The following is a 13890-nucleotide window of genomic DNA, read 5'->3' on the forward strand; positions in this document are numbered from 1 at the left end:
CGTTGTGCATGGCTTCCCCTTTATTCTTTGTTCCTTTGCAGATGAGCATTTGGGACCCCATGCACCCTGAAAAGATGGCTCACCTGGTGTCAGTATCAAGTCAGTTCCAGGAAAATGGTGCTGGCGGCACAGGCCCTCTAACGGCTGCTTCTGCCTCAGACTGGCCTGGCGGGACAAGGGCAGAGTCCTCCCCGAGGAGCCTGCTTTGAGCCCCTGGGACTCGGGGCTCTGGTGTCACCCTGTCACTTGCTGCAAGGTTTCCCAAGCCTAACAGGCATCAGAACCACTGGGGCATTTGGTAAGAGATTCCTGGGACCCCCACAGACCATCTGACTCAATCTCTAGGGGCAATAGCCCAGGAATTGTGTATTTCACAAGCGCCCGCCAGATGCTCCTGACAGACAAGTGTGAGAAGTACTCCCAGGCACGGTGGTTTTAGCTTGTCAGTACCAGCGCAGCCCGATGTTTGAGGTGGGGCAAGCAATGCTGCAGGAAGATCCTAGGCACTCAGGTCAGACTGGCCAAGTCACCCCGCGCCATGCCTTTGTGCAAGTTAAAGGGCGGACTGATTTAACACAAGTCTTTTTGATATGGTCACTGCCTCCAAACTAGATTTCTGAAGGTGGTAGAATTATGTAGCACTTGAGCTGCAGATATTTAAAACCTGAGACTTGCAGGGATCTCTTGTCCTTGATTTCATGTGGGACACACAAGCCAAAGCCAGCATCTGTCGGAGACACTGCCAACGAAGGCAGTGCCACAGCGAATTTGCAGAGACCGTTTGTCCTCCCTAAGTGTAGTCCTTGACCAAACTCCACCAGGCAGGAAGCCAGCCAGGGCCCAGTCGTGCCTGGTGAAGTATCTGTCCTTGCCTCTGCTTGTCCAGTTCTCCCAGGGTCCCACAGAACAGCCCACCCCTGGAGCTGGTTTCTAGAATTCTGTACACCATTCCAGTTTGCCTTCTCACAGAGCTCCCATCCAGGAGCTCCCAAGCCAAGGTGAAGGACAAGTGAGAAGGATGCCACAGATGAAACCATGAGGATGAGGGGGTGGAAAACTGTAGCTTAAGAGAGAGACATTTTCAGAAGTCACCAAAGGCCAGCACAGTGGCTCACGCCTGTAATCCCAGCACTTTGATCACTTGAGGTCAGGAGTTTGAGACCTGCCTGGCCAACATGGCAAAACCTCATATCTATTAAAAATACAAAAATTAGCTGGGCGTAGTGGCACACGCCTGTAATCCCAGCTACTCTGGAGGCTGAGACAGGAGAACCTCTTGAATCCAGGAGGCAGAGGTTGCGGTGAGCCAAGATCACGCCACTGCACTCCACCCTGGGCAACAAAGCAAGACTTGCCTTTAAAAAAAAAAAAAGTCACCAAAGAGTTTAATACAAATTGATTTCTTCCTATGGTAATAACACAGAAGTGTTTATAAAGTGGTCACATTAAAAGCCAATCTCAGTTCCAAATCACCATTTATCTTATTTGCTTCTTAGATTTATAACATCCATTCTTTAAGGTTTTCTGCTGGTACAGATACATTCCCTAAGCTATCCATCTGTGACATTGAGCAATAGCAATTATGTCTTTTTGGCCAGGCGCAGTGGCTCATGCCTTGGGAGGCCAAGGCTGAAGGATCGTCTGAGGCTGGGAGTTCAAGACCAGCCTGGGCCAACATAGGGAGATCCCGTCTCTTAAAAAATAAAAATAAAAAATTAGCTGGGCGTGGTGGCACATGCCTATAGTCCCACCTACCCTGGAGGCTAAGGTGGGAGAATCGCTTGAGCCCAGTTCAAGGCTGCAGTGAGCTATGATCGCACCACTGCGCTCCAGCCTGAGCAACAGAGCAAGGCCCTGTCTCTTTAAAAAAAAAAAAAGTATCTTCTGAGTGTAAGGAAAGTTGAAGAGTTCACCAAGCACTTCTCCACCCCTGTTCCCCTGTGACAGACACAGTCTGGTGTACCAGGCTTTAATTTCCACCACTTTCAGGATAAAACCACTCAAAGTCAGGATGAAGCTCAAAATGGACAGTTTAGTTCTGTTGAGAAACAGAGCTGAATGCATCACACATCTTTCTCCTTCCTTTCAGACATTCCATACCAAAGCTGCCCATTCCACATAAACATCATCTCTGATTATCAAGAAGTGAACAAAAAGGAGCAAGGAGAAATCTCTTATTTCTACCTAAACACTTTTCAGAAGGTCACTAGGAACAGAGAGGTCACATGTTTTTCCTGAGCCAGTAGGTCAAAGGGTGCTCTTTAAAAAAAAAAAAAAAAAAATTTAAATAAATAGAGACAGGGGTTTGCTATGTTGGCCAAGTTGGTCTTGGAACTCCCGGCGTTAAGCAATCCTCCTGCCTTGGCCTCCCAAATTGCTAGGATTACAGGCGTGAGTCTCCCACCTGTCTCAAAGGGCATTCTTTGGAAGCACAGGTCTAGAGGGCCAGCAGTAGCTACCTCCTCTACTCCCATGTTTGTAACCTAACTCTGTCTCTTCTAACCTCTGCAGAAATTCATGTAGCTTCAGAAATCCATTAGAGACCCCTCCAGAAAGCTGTATAGTGCTACAACCCTTCCGAAACTCAGTGTCTAGGTATTCATTCAATACATAATTGAGCATCTACTCTGCCAGTGCAGGATACAAACATGACCCCTCCTTCCAGAGCCTCTAGTCTCCTGCGAGGCCTTCACCTCAAACCAGTATGAACAAATATATTGTCTCAAACACTGCAAAGTGCCGTGAAGCAAGCAACAGGATAGGCTTAGCATAGACAGCCAGGGGGCTAAGACAGAGGAGGGAACTTATTAGTGAAAAGCCAGAGATGCTTCATTCCAGACAGAAGGAGCTGCCCCAGGAAGGAGAGAAAAGAGCTTGGAAAAGCCCTAGAGCCGAAGTACAGTGGCACAGGAGGATGGAGGGAAATTAAGTTGATGAGGGGAAACACCACGACACAAGGAGACTGGGTCTCACCCCCGGTGCAATGGGGAGCAACAGATGGTTCTGGAGAGCAGGCAGTGACGCTGCCATCCAGGAACACCAACGAGGAGCCAGTCACCAAGTCCAGGCAAGAGAAGAGGATGGCTCTGCATGGGTGGTCAGGGTGGGTGAAGCAGACAGGTACAGGAGCTCCATTTAGAAGGTGGAAGTGAAAGATGGCTATGCGGAAGCGCATCTGGTTTTAACAGCTGCTTTAAAGGGAGGGACAAGAGGTGGCATTTGGGCTGCAAAAAGTGTAACGTGTGACTGTTTCATTGACAATTCTATTCCAATTCTATAACCCCCATTTCTCTAGATGCCTCTATACAGCTTTCAGGCCTAGAGCTCTGTGAGGAGTGGGATACTGCAGTAAAAGAATACCTAGGCAATGGTGTTCTCTGAGTGTATGTAAAACTGTAAAACGCATATGAACTCTCTGGCTAGGCACAGGCAGTGGATGAGCTGGTCTAAAAGTGCTTTTGTCAGAAAAAGACCTGGCTGCCTCACAAAGATGTCATCGCTCCGTAAAATTCCCCAAGACACGTTATTGGATTCTAAGTTACAACTAATTCAAAAAAGTGAAACGGGCCACACTTCCCATAGAAATAATTCCTGACCTCCACTTTTCATTAAGATGCAGCAAGCAGAGATTTCTTTCCCAAGACATGAAAATAATTGAGGCATCATAGAAGAAAAGCATTTAAATGGCATTCCCTTGAAATATTCAATTCACATCAGCTCCCTGGACTCAACAAAGTTTATGAAACCAGCAAATTCATCTCTACAGACACTCTATGGCATAATGTAAATGAGGACGGTGTCCACATGTACTACAAAACTCCAGATAGGGGAAAGGCCTTACTTTAAATTCTTGACTACCTCGAAACATAAGAATTTCTTCCCTCTCTAAATGGAAACCATGCTCTGAGACACTAGGTGATTAAGCGGGAACCAATTTATTCACTTATTCCTTTCCCTATTCTGGTATAATTTTTAGTTTAGACAAAGTGACTAAAAATATAACTAAAGATGTATCCCATGTCCAGAGAAGACTATTTTCCTATCCCCTAAGGGCAATCGGGGAGATCCAGACTTGGACACAAATACCTCTGCCTGTCTCCCCACTTTCCCCACCCCTACCCCCGGCCGTCCAGTGTGGGAACAGGAAAGACAGCAAGGCACCTGCCTGGGCTTCCCAGCTGTTTAACATCTGGACTGCTTTTTGGTATCTAACATAAAGAAAGCCACGATGAAAGACAAGTCATTGTTCCAAAGTTGTTTTTTATTTTATATTTGTTGAAAGAAATAAAATTATATTTAAAAAAATAGAGAAATCTCACAAACTGATGAAAGCCAGGAACAAAAAGAACAAGTTAGTACTTTTTCCTGAGAGGCAGATCTAACAGCTGCAGAATGGACTTTTTCCTTCCCAGCTTTTGTCAAACAATACAATTCTCCTATTTCTAAGGCATCAAAAAGCACTGAGTGCGAAATGGGTTGTTCGGGTACAAGGTCTCAAGTCCTCTAATGGGGATTAGGAAACGTGAAAAGCTGCTACCATTTCCTCTCCTTTAATACCAAATATTAAACTGTCTATACTTCTACTTTTTATGTAAATTTGAGAATTTCACACTCATGACCTGCATTTCAGACCTGGTCGTGTTTGATTAAAATCTTACTACTTAGTATCTGCACTGGCATCCCAACAACTGATTGCAGGGGCCAGCAGCAGGAAGAGCTGCTCTGATCTCACCATCCGCAGCCAAAACCAGCCAAAGAGCATCCATCCCAGGAGACTCAGATGCAGCTAGAAATTTATGCTAAAGCCTAACTCCTAAACTGCTGGACCTGCCCACAAGGGCAGATCACATCCTAATGGTTCACAGGTCACACACAGAACAAAAGTCACAAAAGTCACCTTACAATTCCCAAAGCTCTAAATTGATTCATTCCCCACACGTGGTTTCCCCAATTTTATACTGATAAATCTATCAAATTAAAAGCTTTCATTTCCAACCACTTCAGTAAGATAGACAACACCATGCTTAACATTTTTGTTCTCTGCCTAATTACTTGCTTCTGCTAAACTTTGCATTTCCATGGGTAATAGGAAAGCTTGAACCCATTTTTCCAAAAGTTCCAATCTTGTGTTCTGATTTGAAATACTGAGTACACACCCCTGATGATTTCTCTGAAGTTTCTTTTTCAAGATACTTAAGTCAATTCATATAACTGGTAACCATAAATTCCATGGGGGCATCGAATTCCCAAGAGATTTAAATGTCTGTAGCGCCCACCATAGGTGCTTGCTTATACATTCAAGTGACCTAATGCATCTCCAATTAAGTTAATTATGTAACACCAATCAGCTGCTAAGGAGCCAGTAGGATCCTGTGGGTGTGTCCTGGCTAGTTATTCAAAACATCTCTCATCCTTCATGGGTAGATCCATACTCCAAGGTAAGCTGGTGTTGGACTCTAGAAACCCCCATCCTGTCTCCTGGCTCTATAGGGAGTTAACAGCCCTCCTGGGACAGCTTCTCCTGGGCTCCGGTTTTACATTCAGAAGGGCCTCACGACTCTAAGAATGGCTTTGCTGAGTTGCTGGGCACCATGATGTCTTCTCCTGCCCAGAAACGACACGGTCAGCACTCTTCCACCAACCGGACGGTTCAACTTGAGTTTCATTCTGGCTACATCATCCCAAGTCCTAGTATGAAACAGCAACGTGGTCAAAAATGACCATGTTCAAATAAGATACCTGGTAACACAAGCTTTTAAATCAGTTATGACTCGTCTCTCATCTCCAGCCCAGGCACACAAAAAATACACAAATTTGAGCTAGAACTGTACTAAGAAAAAAAGAGAAAGAAAAGAAAGCAAAAGAAAAGAGAAAGAGAAGCAAAAACGTTGACAAAGACAATCTAAACTACCAACACTGACGTAAGCCAGACTCTAGAGTCCCTACTTTAGCGACTGCCATTTTTTAGTCTCAACAAAAATGTCAATATCCTGAGTTTTACCAGTATTTTCTAAAATAATTTATGGGACACAAAAGCATATAAATGAATAAACAGAAGCAGTGGTACAAAGTCTGGAAAGCCCACTAACCAGAAAAAGAAATGTCACAACAACAATATCAAAAGATGTATTTAAGAGAAATAAATTAAAGGTTAAAACCTTACACTTTCAAGTTTTCTTAGACGATTATTTTGGGAGATGGCATGGAGTTGATACATTTCTCTAATAATCACTTGGTTAAGATCAAATACCAAAATGAGCCTTCAGAAGAAAATTTTGACTTTAAAAATAATGGCCCCATGGCAGCTATCTTGAACACAAGAGAAACTACCTTCTGAATTAATATTCCAAACCCTAATCAGTAGCTTGTGTCATCAAACTGTTAAGACATTTTGTTTACTAACTTGGTTGTCAAAATTGTATCCAAAAAAACACTTACTAGCATCCGCAGAAACTAAAATTTTGGTACACAAGTTTCTCTACACCACTGAGTTGGGTTTTTAGAATAAAACAATGCCAATCTAAGCCCAAAGGTATCCCCAAAACATAATTCCTACGCTTTAGTTTTATTTTTGTGTTTAATCTATTTGCTTCCTAAATGTTATTTGTATTTTTTAAGTCAATTGGCCACACAATACCTATAAGATGTGATGAGGTTTCTTTACTTAACCTCACTATTCAAAAACTTGTACTTTTAGGGGAAAACAGTACTAATTATGTTAAAACAAAGTTTATGCCATATATAAAATCACTCCAAATTACACACTCATTGCTTTCTATTTCTCTATGAATTTATAATACATAATTTAGAAGAAAATCACGTAGATTACCATAGGTGGCATTCAACTTTTCTTAATCCAATTCAGCCTATCCATTAAAACCAAGAACCTTCTGCATGGCCTGCCAGTTCCCCGTTCCTTTTGTCAACTTAAAAAAGAAGCATTTCTTGGGAAGTCAGGATTTATTAAGAACATCGGGATCCCAGATATTTCTTTTTTTTACCATATACCTTAATATTTGGGGGATTTTGATCCCCACAAAAATCTCTATCATTTAAAACCAGATAGTCAAATTACAAGGCTAACATTTTTAGCTAATCAACTCTTCAGTGCTGATCCTAGAAAATAGCCTCCAATGGGTCTTTGAGTCATGGAAAAGGACAACTTTCAGCCATTGACACAAGTGGTGTCGGTGGTCACACCTTTAACATTCAAGCCACAAGCTCTAAAGTCTGGAAAGGGTGAGGTCTACTGTCCTGCACTGTCGCCATCTGCTGTCGTATTTTCAGTGCTAATGGACTGTACGTTGTCTGCAAGGTTGTGCGCATGCTCAAGAAACAAATCTTTGAGTACACTTAATTCCTTGGTTAGCAATTTGATTTTTGCTTCTAACCGTTCATTCTCTTCTTTGAGCTGATTGACTCTCTGCAGTGTGTCTTGTGCTTTCTGCTTGCTTTTCAACCGGCTCTTTTTCACAGCCATGTTGTTCCTCTCTCGGCGTTGCCGATACTCGTCACTGTTTCGATCCATGGGCGAGCTCTTTTTGCTCTGCTTGCTGGGAGCCACGGCTTTGCCTCCTCCCCCAGGGCCAGCAGGCACCAGCTGAGGAACCTGCTGTAAGCCGCTGGCATGTGCCTGGGTATGGATAACACTAATTCCGTTCACCCCTGGAGTGCTGTTTTGCTGCGATATCTTGCTCATTTGGGCACTCTCCCTTGCCAACACAGAACAGGTAGAAATGAGAGCAGGGTGATCAATGGTTTCCACGCTAAGCTGCCAAAAAATCTTCACATGTACCTAGTTAAAAAATAAATTGCATTAAAATGTTTGAAATGACAGGATCAAATGAGATCAAACTTGTACGTACCTAACATCAGGCCAACATTAATTGATTCTGCTGAGAAAAGTCTATAGCAACTGCCAACTGTTCCAATGTTTCTGAAGTCTAAATCATTTCACTTAGAAAGGTAAGTAAGTACAGAAGCACCATCAGGCGAAACTCAGCCCACCCGGATCCCTGAGGGCACTGGCCCTCTGCGATTGTTATCAAAAATGGGAGGAAAACAAAAGACTGCCACTAATTAGGTGGCGCATGTGAACTAACAGCACTTGACAATCTGCCAGGGAGGAGCTGCAGCTGACTGTAGTAGGAGAGACACCTGCAATGAAAGGGGAGAAAAGTTTCCATTGTTGGTTCAAGTCAAAACAGAAGGCTGGGGTGGCGCACCCTGTCTCCAGCACTCTCATGCTATCACCTCTGCAGGTTCCATGTTCTAATATGCAGAGAGGGAGTCATCGAGGACTTGAGTTCTCTCCCAGAGCTCTCTTCATCGGATATTTTGAAAAGGTAGTTTTTTGCTTTATTTTTTTAATGACCTCAAATGATAATTCCACAGTTTAACCAAAGTTACTGAGTCAGTTTCTTGAATTTAAGAGCTCTGACACTCAATTTGCTCCCCATCCCACCAGGCTTGTAGAAAGTGTGTTTTTTCTTCTTGACATAATTAGTAAAACTCGAAACACACTGAACCTGAAACCACAAGGAAAGAAACAGAAGCCCTCATGATGCATCCAAGGAAGTGCGGGTCCTGGGACCCAGGCTGGACAAAGGAGCTGAGCAGCTGCCGTGCCTGTGGCCACTTCATGCTACCAAATGAGCCCGTGTGAGCTCGGAGGACGCACCAGCTCTGAAGCATCCCTGTGCTGCTGCCTGCAGAAATGAAGGCACGGTTTCGAAAAGCAGTCACATGTAGATTACTCTGAATCCAATTAAGTCCCTACAGTTGCCCCAAGAAGTATAAAAGTGTGACTATCCTATCATCATGAGGCCACTTCAAGACAAACTAAGTTCAGTGAATGGTGTCCACCAAGGAGTCAGGGCACTCTTAGAAATTTAGAAAGCAGTGTTAGGAACATAAAACTATCCTGTTCTCTTTTCACAAAACTGCTAAAATTACATCAGTGGAAAAAATCTGGAGTCAGATTTATGCAGTGATCCCACAATGGGGGAAAGCTCAGTTAGCAAACACCAGTAGCTACACCCAAACCTTTAGCCAGGCAGTTCTGTACACTGTTTATTGGTCTCTTTTTAAAAAACATCTTTGCTTTGAAAAGTCCATGTGTCATTACTTTCCATTGTTTTCAAAGCCACACAGGCGGCCCTGAGCTAGTAGGTCATCTGTTCTCACTACAGCACTAAGGCAAGACAAAAAGCATCCCTCCAAACCATGAGGGTGATCCACTCCAAGCCTATCTTCAGTAATGGATAGTTCACAATTTCCCTTGGTCATTATTAGGTTGCCTCATTTTTCTTCCAGGAAAAAAGTGGCTGTTTGGTATTAATCTGAGCCACACGTAGTGCCACCTAACATTATTATTATCTATTTGGTGTCAAGTGAGAAGTGCTTTACTCAATTTTTAAGAACTTGTTTAACACCTCTCCTGAGACTGTCTTAACAATCATAATCATGTTCACCTTATTTTTCTACTTTTTTTTATATACCAATTATATTTTTAGCCTTTAAAGCTCTCTACAGTCAACTTGGCCAAGCTCAGAGATAGCAATGATCCAAAGCGGTAGAGACCAGCGACCAGGCCAGTTCTTGTCTTGGCTGTGGCTCCCCCTATTTTAGTTTGGGCAAATCTCTTTTCTTCCGTGGGCGTCTGTTCCCCACATGCAAATGAGGGATGTGGAATAGTAAGACACTTTCCTACAGAAAACACACCACCACCTTCAGTCACTAACAGCTCTTACTCACTACACGGTCCAAGTTCAGCAACGTTCACGCCTGTTTCTGCATCCAAAGATACAGGAACAGGGAAGGGCTCTTTTACCTCTGCCTGACTCATCTTGCAAGGTACTAGGCTGAACGTGTGTGGTAGGTGAGGTTTCAAAGGTAAGCCCTTGGCCTGAAAAGAGTATTCACTGAACCTACAAACTGGTGAAAATGTAAGAGAAACTTGGAGATAATCAAAATAACTCCAAGAATGTTTTGTTTAGAAAGTTCTTTAACCATATAAATAGCTCTTAAAGTGAAGAGAAAATTAACCAAGTAAAAGGGGATCAAAGAGCTAAGTGATTCTACACTGAAAAGGCCACTCTCATTTATGCTTTGTTCCTCCACACACATTTACTGAACACCTACAAAAGGCAAAAAGTGTTTATTTCAAAGCTGGACACTCAGTCCTAAATTCAAGTCTGGCTCCTCTGTGGACAAACACTATTCCAAAGTTCAGGCTACAGGAAGCAGGGCGGCGCCTGGCTTCCTTCCATGTGAATCACTTAAGGAGGAAACAGCAGGAAAGCTGAAGAGCAGTGGTTCTCAAAGTGTGGTCCCTGGACCAGCATCGTCATCATCCAGGAACTCTTCAGAAATGTAACTTCTCAGGCTGCCCCAGACTTAGCATTGGGAGTTCTAAGAACAGAGCTGAGTAATCTTTTCATAAGGAGACCTGTAAGTAACTTCGAATACACCGAAGTCTGAGGGCCTCTGCTGTTGATTCCCAATGAATATTGAGAATGGTGGACTAAGTGGATAACAGGCTTTGTTTTAATTCAAACTTAATTCAAGTAATGTTCATTCACGTCAGTCACACTGAAAGCGCAGAATGTTAGAATGAGTAAAACAAAATCAAATTTTTCTCAAGTTTCACCTGGGAAAATAAACCTATCGAGAATTTTCCTAACCCTTTTGTCCCTTTTCTCCACAGACCTAGAATCCATTATTCCTCCCCTTGCCCACCAAAATAAATTTTTCACTCAATTTCCTCAATCAAGGTCAACATTTCAAAATAGTCACAGATGTTTCTCCTTGGTCCTAACTGTTTAGTCTCTGGGATTTGACAATTCCACCTAAAACAAACAAAAAAAACTTCCCATCTACCCTTCCTCTCCATCCCAATCCCATCGAAATCACCTTAGGCCACTATCATCTCTCAGGGACACTGGTCTCTGGTCTAGCCTGCTTCCTCCAACCTGTTTCCAGAGCAACTGAACACTCAAACCTGAGTGAGTCACTCTCCTGGTGAAAATTCATCTCTGGCTCCAGTCTACAGGATGAAATCCAAGGTCCTGACCCTCTCTCCTCCCTCACACCACATCTTGACAGTACTAAACCACCATTGTCTGTGCTTTCTCTTTTCTTTGGGCATCTGGGAAGATTTGTTCCCTAGGTCTGTCAACTCCAGTCGCATCGTATCTCCCTGAAGATCTTCACAAGCATCTAGTGCAGGGTCCATGAGGAAGGGGACGTCCCCTTTCTAGGAGTACAGAAGTGGGTCACTGGGGCATGAGAAGAACATCAACATCATCTTTCTAACCCAATCCTTTTGAAGTGATTTACAACACACAAAACAAATAGACTGTTTGTAAATAAACATCCATTAAGAGCTCATGCTCATGTTTTTCTTTTTTTTTTTACTGATAGAGCTAGAAAGCCACAAACGCAGGAGGCCAGTGTACCTATCAATATAACAACCCATGGAACCAACCCTCCCAAGAATGTACAATACACCTGGAATCGTGGCTACCTGTATTTATCATTACTGTGACCAAGTGAGGCAATCTTAGACCACAAGAACAAATTCAGCCCCACGAGGTCCTATTTGCCTTTACCAGGGGCTCAGCACATAGTGTTTAATTTTCCAGGGATGAAACCATCTCTCCAAGATCAGACAGCCTTGCAGACAGACATGATGTGATCTTGAGAATTTACAGGATATTCTCAATGAAGTTTTGTTTCCATCTACTTTTTTTAAAAGCAGGTATTAAAAATAACTGAACCAGCCAAGTGTGCCCACAAGAAGCAAGAATCAAGAAGCTGAAATATGCTTGAGCTTCCTCGTACCCTGTAATTATTTAGCCTTGTTTACAGCAACATTTTCCAGAAGCAGAATCGACCTTATGAACAGCTTATCCCAAATACTACTCAAGGGCTAACAGATGACCACATCTTAAATATCAAGAGCTTCTAGGTGTAGAATGTCTTCGTAAAGCAAGCCCTTACAGGATTTTCTTTTAAAATTTTCTCTGGGAGTCACATTTCTTCGGGAGAAATCTGCCTTAAGTGACAACCTATTCATATAAGCAGTCAATTCTGACACAACTACCAATTTTGGTGTCACCCATCAACATTGAGACCTTTCTAAATCTTATACATTTCAGGATGCCAGATTACAGTATAAACTTCAAACAAGAGGAAAACCAAATACGTAAACCTGCGGAAGAGAAGCAACACACCAGCTGCCCTGGAAAACACTCTCCTGCCCCCACCGCCACACATGCATTTCCATCCTTCGCATCTGGACACCTTTGCTGGCTGGCTGCCCTGCTCCGCTCCCTCCAACTATGCCCGCGAAGCGCTTCATTTCTTCTCTATTCGACCCGTAGGTGTTCCGTGTTCTTCTAAACTACGTTCAACAGTAAAGTGCAGGACATTCGAACAGCTCCACAAAGAAGCAAAATATTATCTCTGCAAAGTCATGCATTTAAAAACCAGTTGCTTTCCCTATTTTATTGATCAGTCTTTGAACTTCTGAACAGATTTTCGATCACCGCAAGCTGAGCCCTTCTAGAAGATCAGGATTCTAAAGCTCGACTCGGTCCACCTTCTGCTATTCTGGGAACACCCTTCATCCCCAGGGGCCAATGCGAGCCTGGCCGGTCACACCGCCCGTCTCACCGAGAGGGGGGCCGGGCTCCGCAGGGGGCATTCCCTGGCCGTTCGCGCGCTCCCGGCCCGCCGCGAGGGGCGCCCCGGGCAGCGCGGGGGTCGACGGGCGGCGCCGCGGCGCTGGGCCGCGGCCAGGAATGAGCTCAGCGTCCCCGCCGGGTGTTGCCGGCAGGTTGCATCAGACGCCGCGCGGCGCCGCCGCCCGCGCCTCCAGCCTCGCGGGGCCTTCCCGGGCCAACCGGCCGTCCAGGGCCGGGACTGGGTTTCCCCGAGCCGGGCCCGCGCCCAGTCGAGCGGCCGGTGCCGCCGCGGCCTCCTCCTCCCCGCTCTCAGGGCGCCCGCCGCGGCCCCCTTACCTGCTCCTCCAGCCCGCCTGCCCCCAGGCGGCCTCCACTCCGAGCGGCCCCGCGCGGTGCGGCCCGAGCCGACCCAGGCCTCACAGCCCGCGAGTCAGCGAGGAGGAGCGACAGTTACGAAACCGGCAGCCTCCGCCCATTCCGCAGCCGCGGCCACCGGCTTCCCCTACTCGCCGGGGCCGCGCGCGCCGCCGCCGTCATCCCGACCAATGGGAGCGCCGGCCTGCGGGAGGTACCGCCTTCTCTCGCGACGGGCAGCCCAGCTGACCAATCGTGGACCGGCGGGAGGCGGGCCCACGGCGGGGGCGTGGGTTCCGCGCGGCTGGCTCGGTGGGTGTGGCGGGAGAAGGGGGCTGCTCGCTGCGGCATCCGCGGTCCCTCGGCGGCTCGCCCGGGCTGGCGGCGGCCTAGTGCTGTGGACGACTCAGGTTCGAGTCGGAGGTTGAAGAGCCGTCACCTTGTGGAGGCCAGACGTGCCTTTGGAAGCATTTCCTGAGGTGGTTTTGTGAACCACCGGTGACTGTTTTGGTTTCGCCGCGTCCCTTGGGAGCCCCCGCGGCGTCCCTCACAGAGTTTCTCCGAACGGAACGCCCCGCAGGCGGGCGGGCTTTGTCGCCGAAAAACGAGTGGAGGCTGACGCGGTGGCTCCCGACTGTAATCTCAGCGCCGAGGGAGGCCGAGGCGGGAGAATGGCTTGAGCCCAGGCGTTGGAGACCAGCCTGGACAACATAGCGAGACCCCATCTCTGTTACTAATTTTTAAAAAATCGAATGAACCCAGATGTTTCACACATAGGATTAGCATTGATGTCACATGGGTGAAAGCTGCAGGCTGTGCTTTGTTGTTAGGGTGAGATGAAGTGAAT

At 45.7% G+C, this 13890-nt stretch overlaps 1 protein-coding gene across 1 annotated transcript; it reads right to left on the reverse strand.

Annotated features, from left to right (window-relative positions):
- Nucleotides 1-4240: 4240 nt before the first annotated feature.
- On the reverse strand, nt 4241-13584 carry CEBPG (CCAAT enhancer binding protein gamma). Its single transcript, XM_030820237.1, has 2 exons — nt 13026-13584; nt 4241-7795 (listed from the first exon to the last, which is right to left on the reverse strand). The coding sequence occupies exon 2, from the start codon at nt 7697-7699 to the stop codon at nt 7247-7249; it is 453 nt and encodes a 150-aa protein (XP_030676097.1). The 5' UTR covers nt 7700-7795; nt 13026-13584; the 3' UTR covers nt 4241-7246.
- Nucleotides 13585-13890: the final 306 nt, after the last annotated feature.

Source organism: Nomascus leucogenys, chromosome 10 (genome assembly GCF_006542625.1).
Source record: "Nomascus leucogenys isolate Asia chromosome 10, Asia_NLE_v1, whole genome shotgun sequence".
Lineage (NCBI taxonomy): Eukaryota > Metazoa > Chordata > Mammalia > Primates > Hylobatidae > Nomascus > Nomascus leucogenys.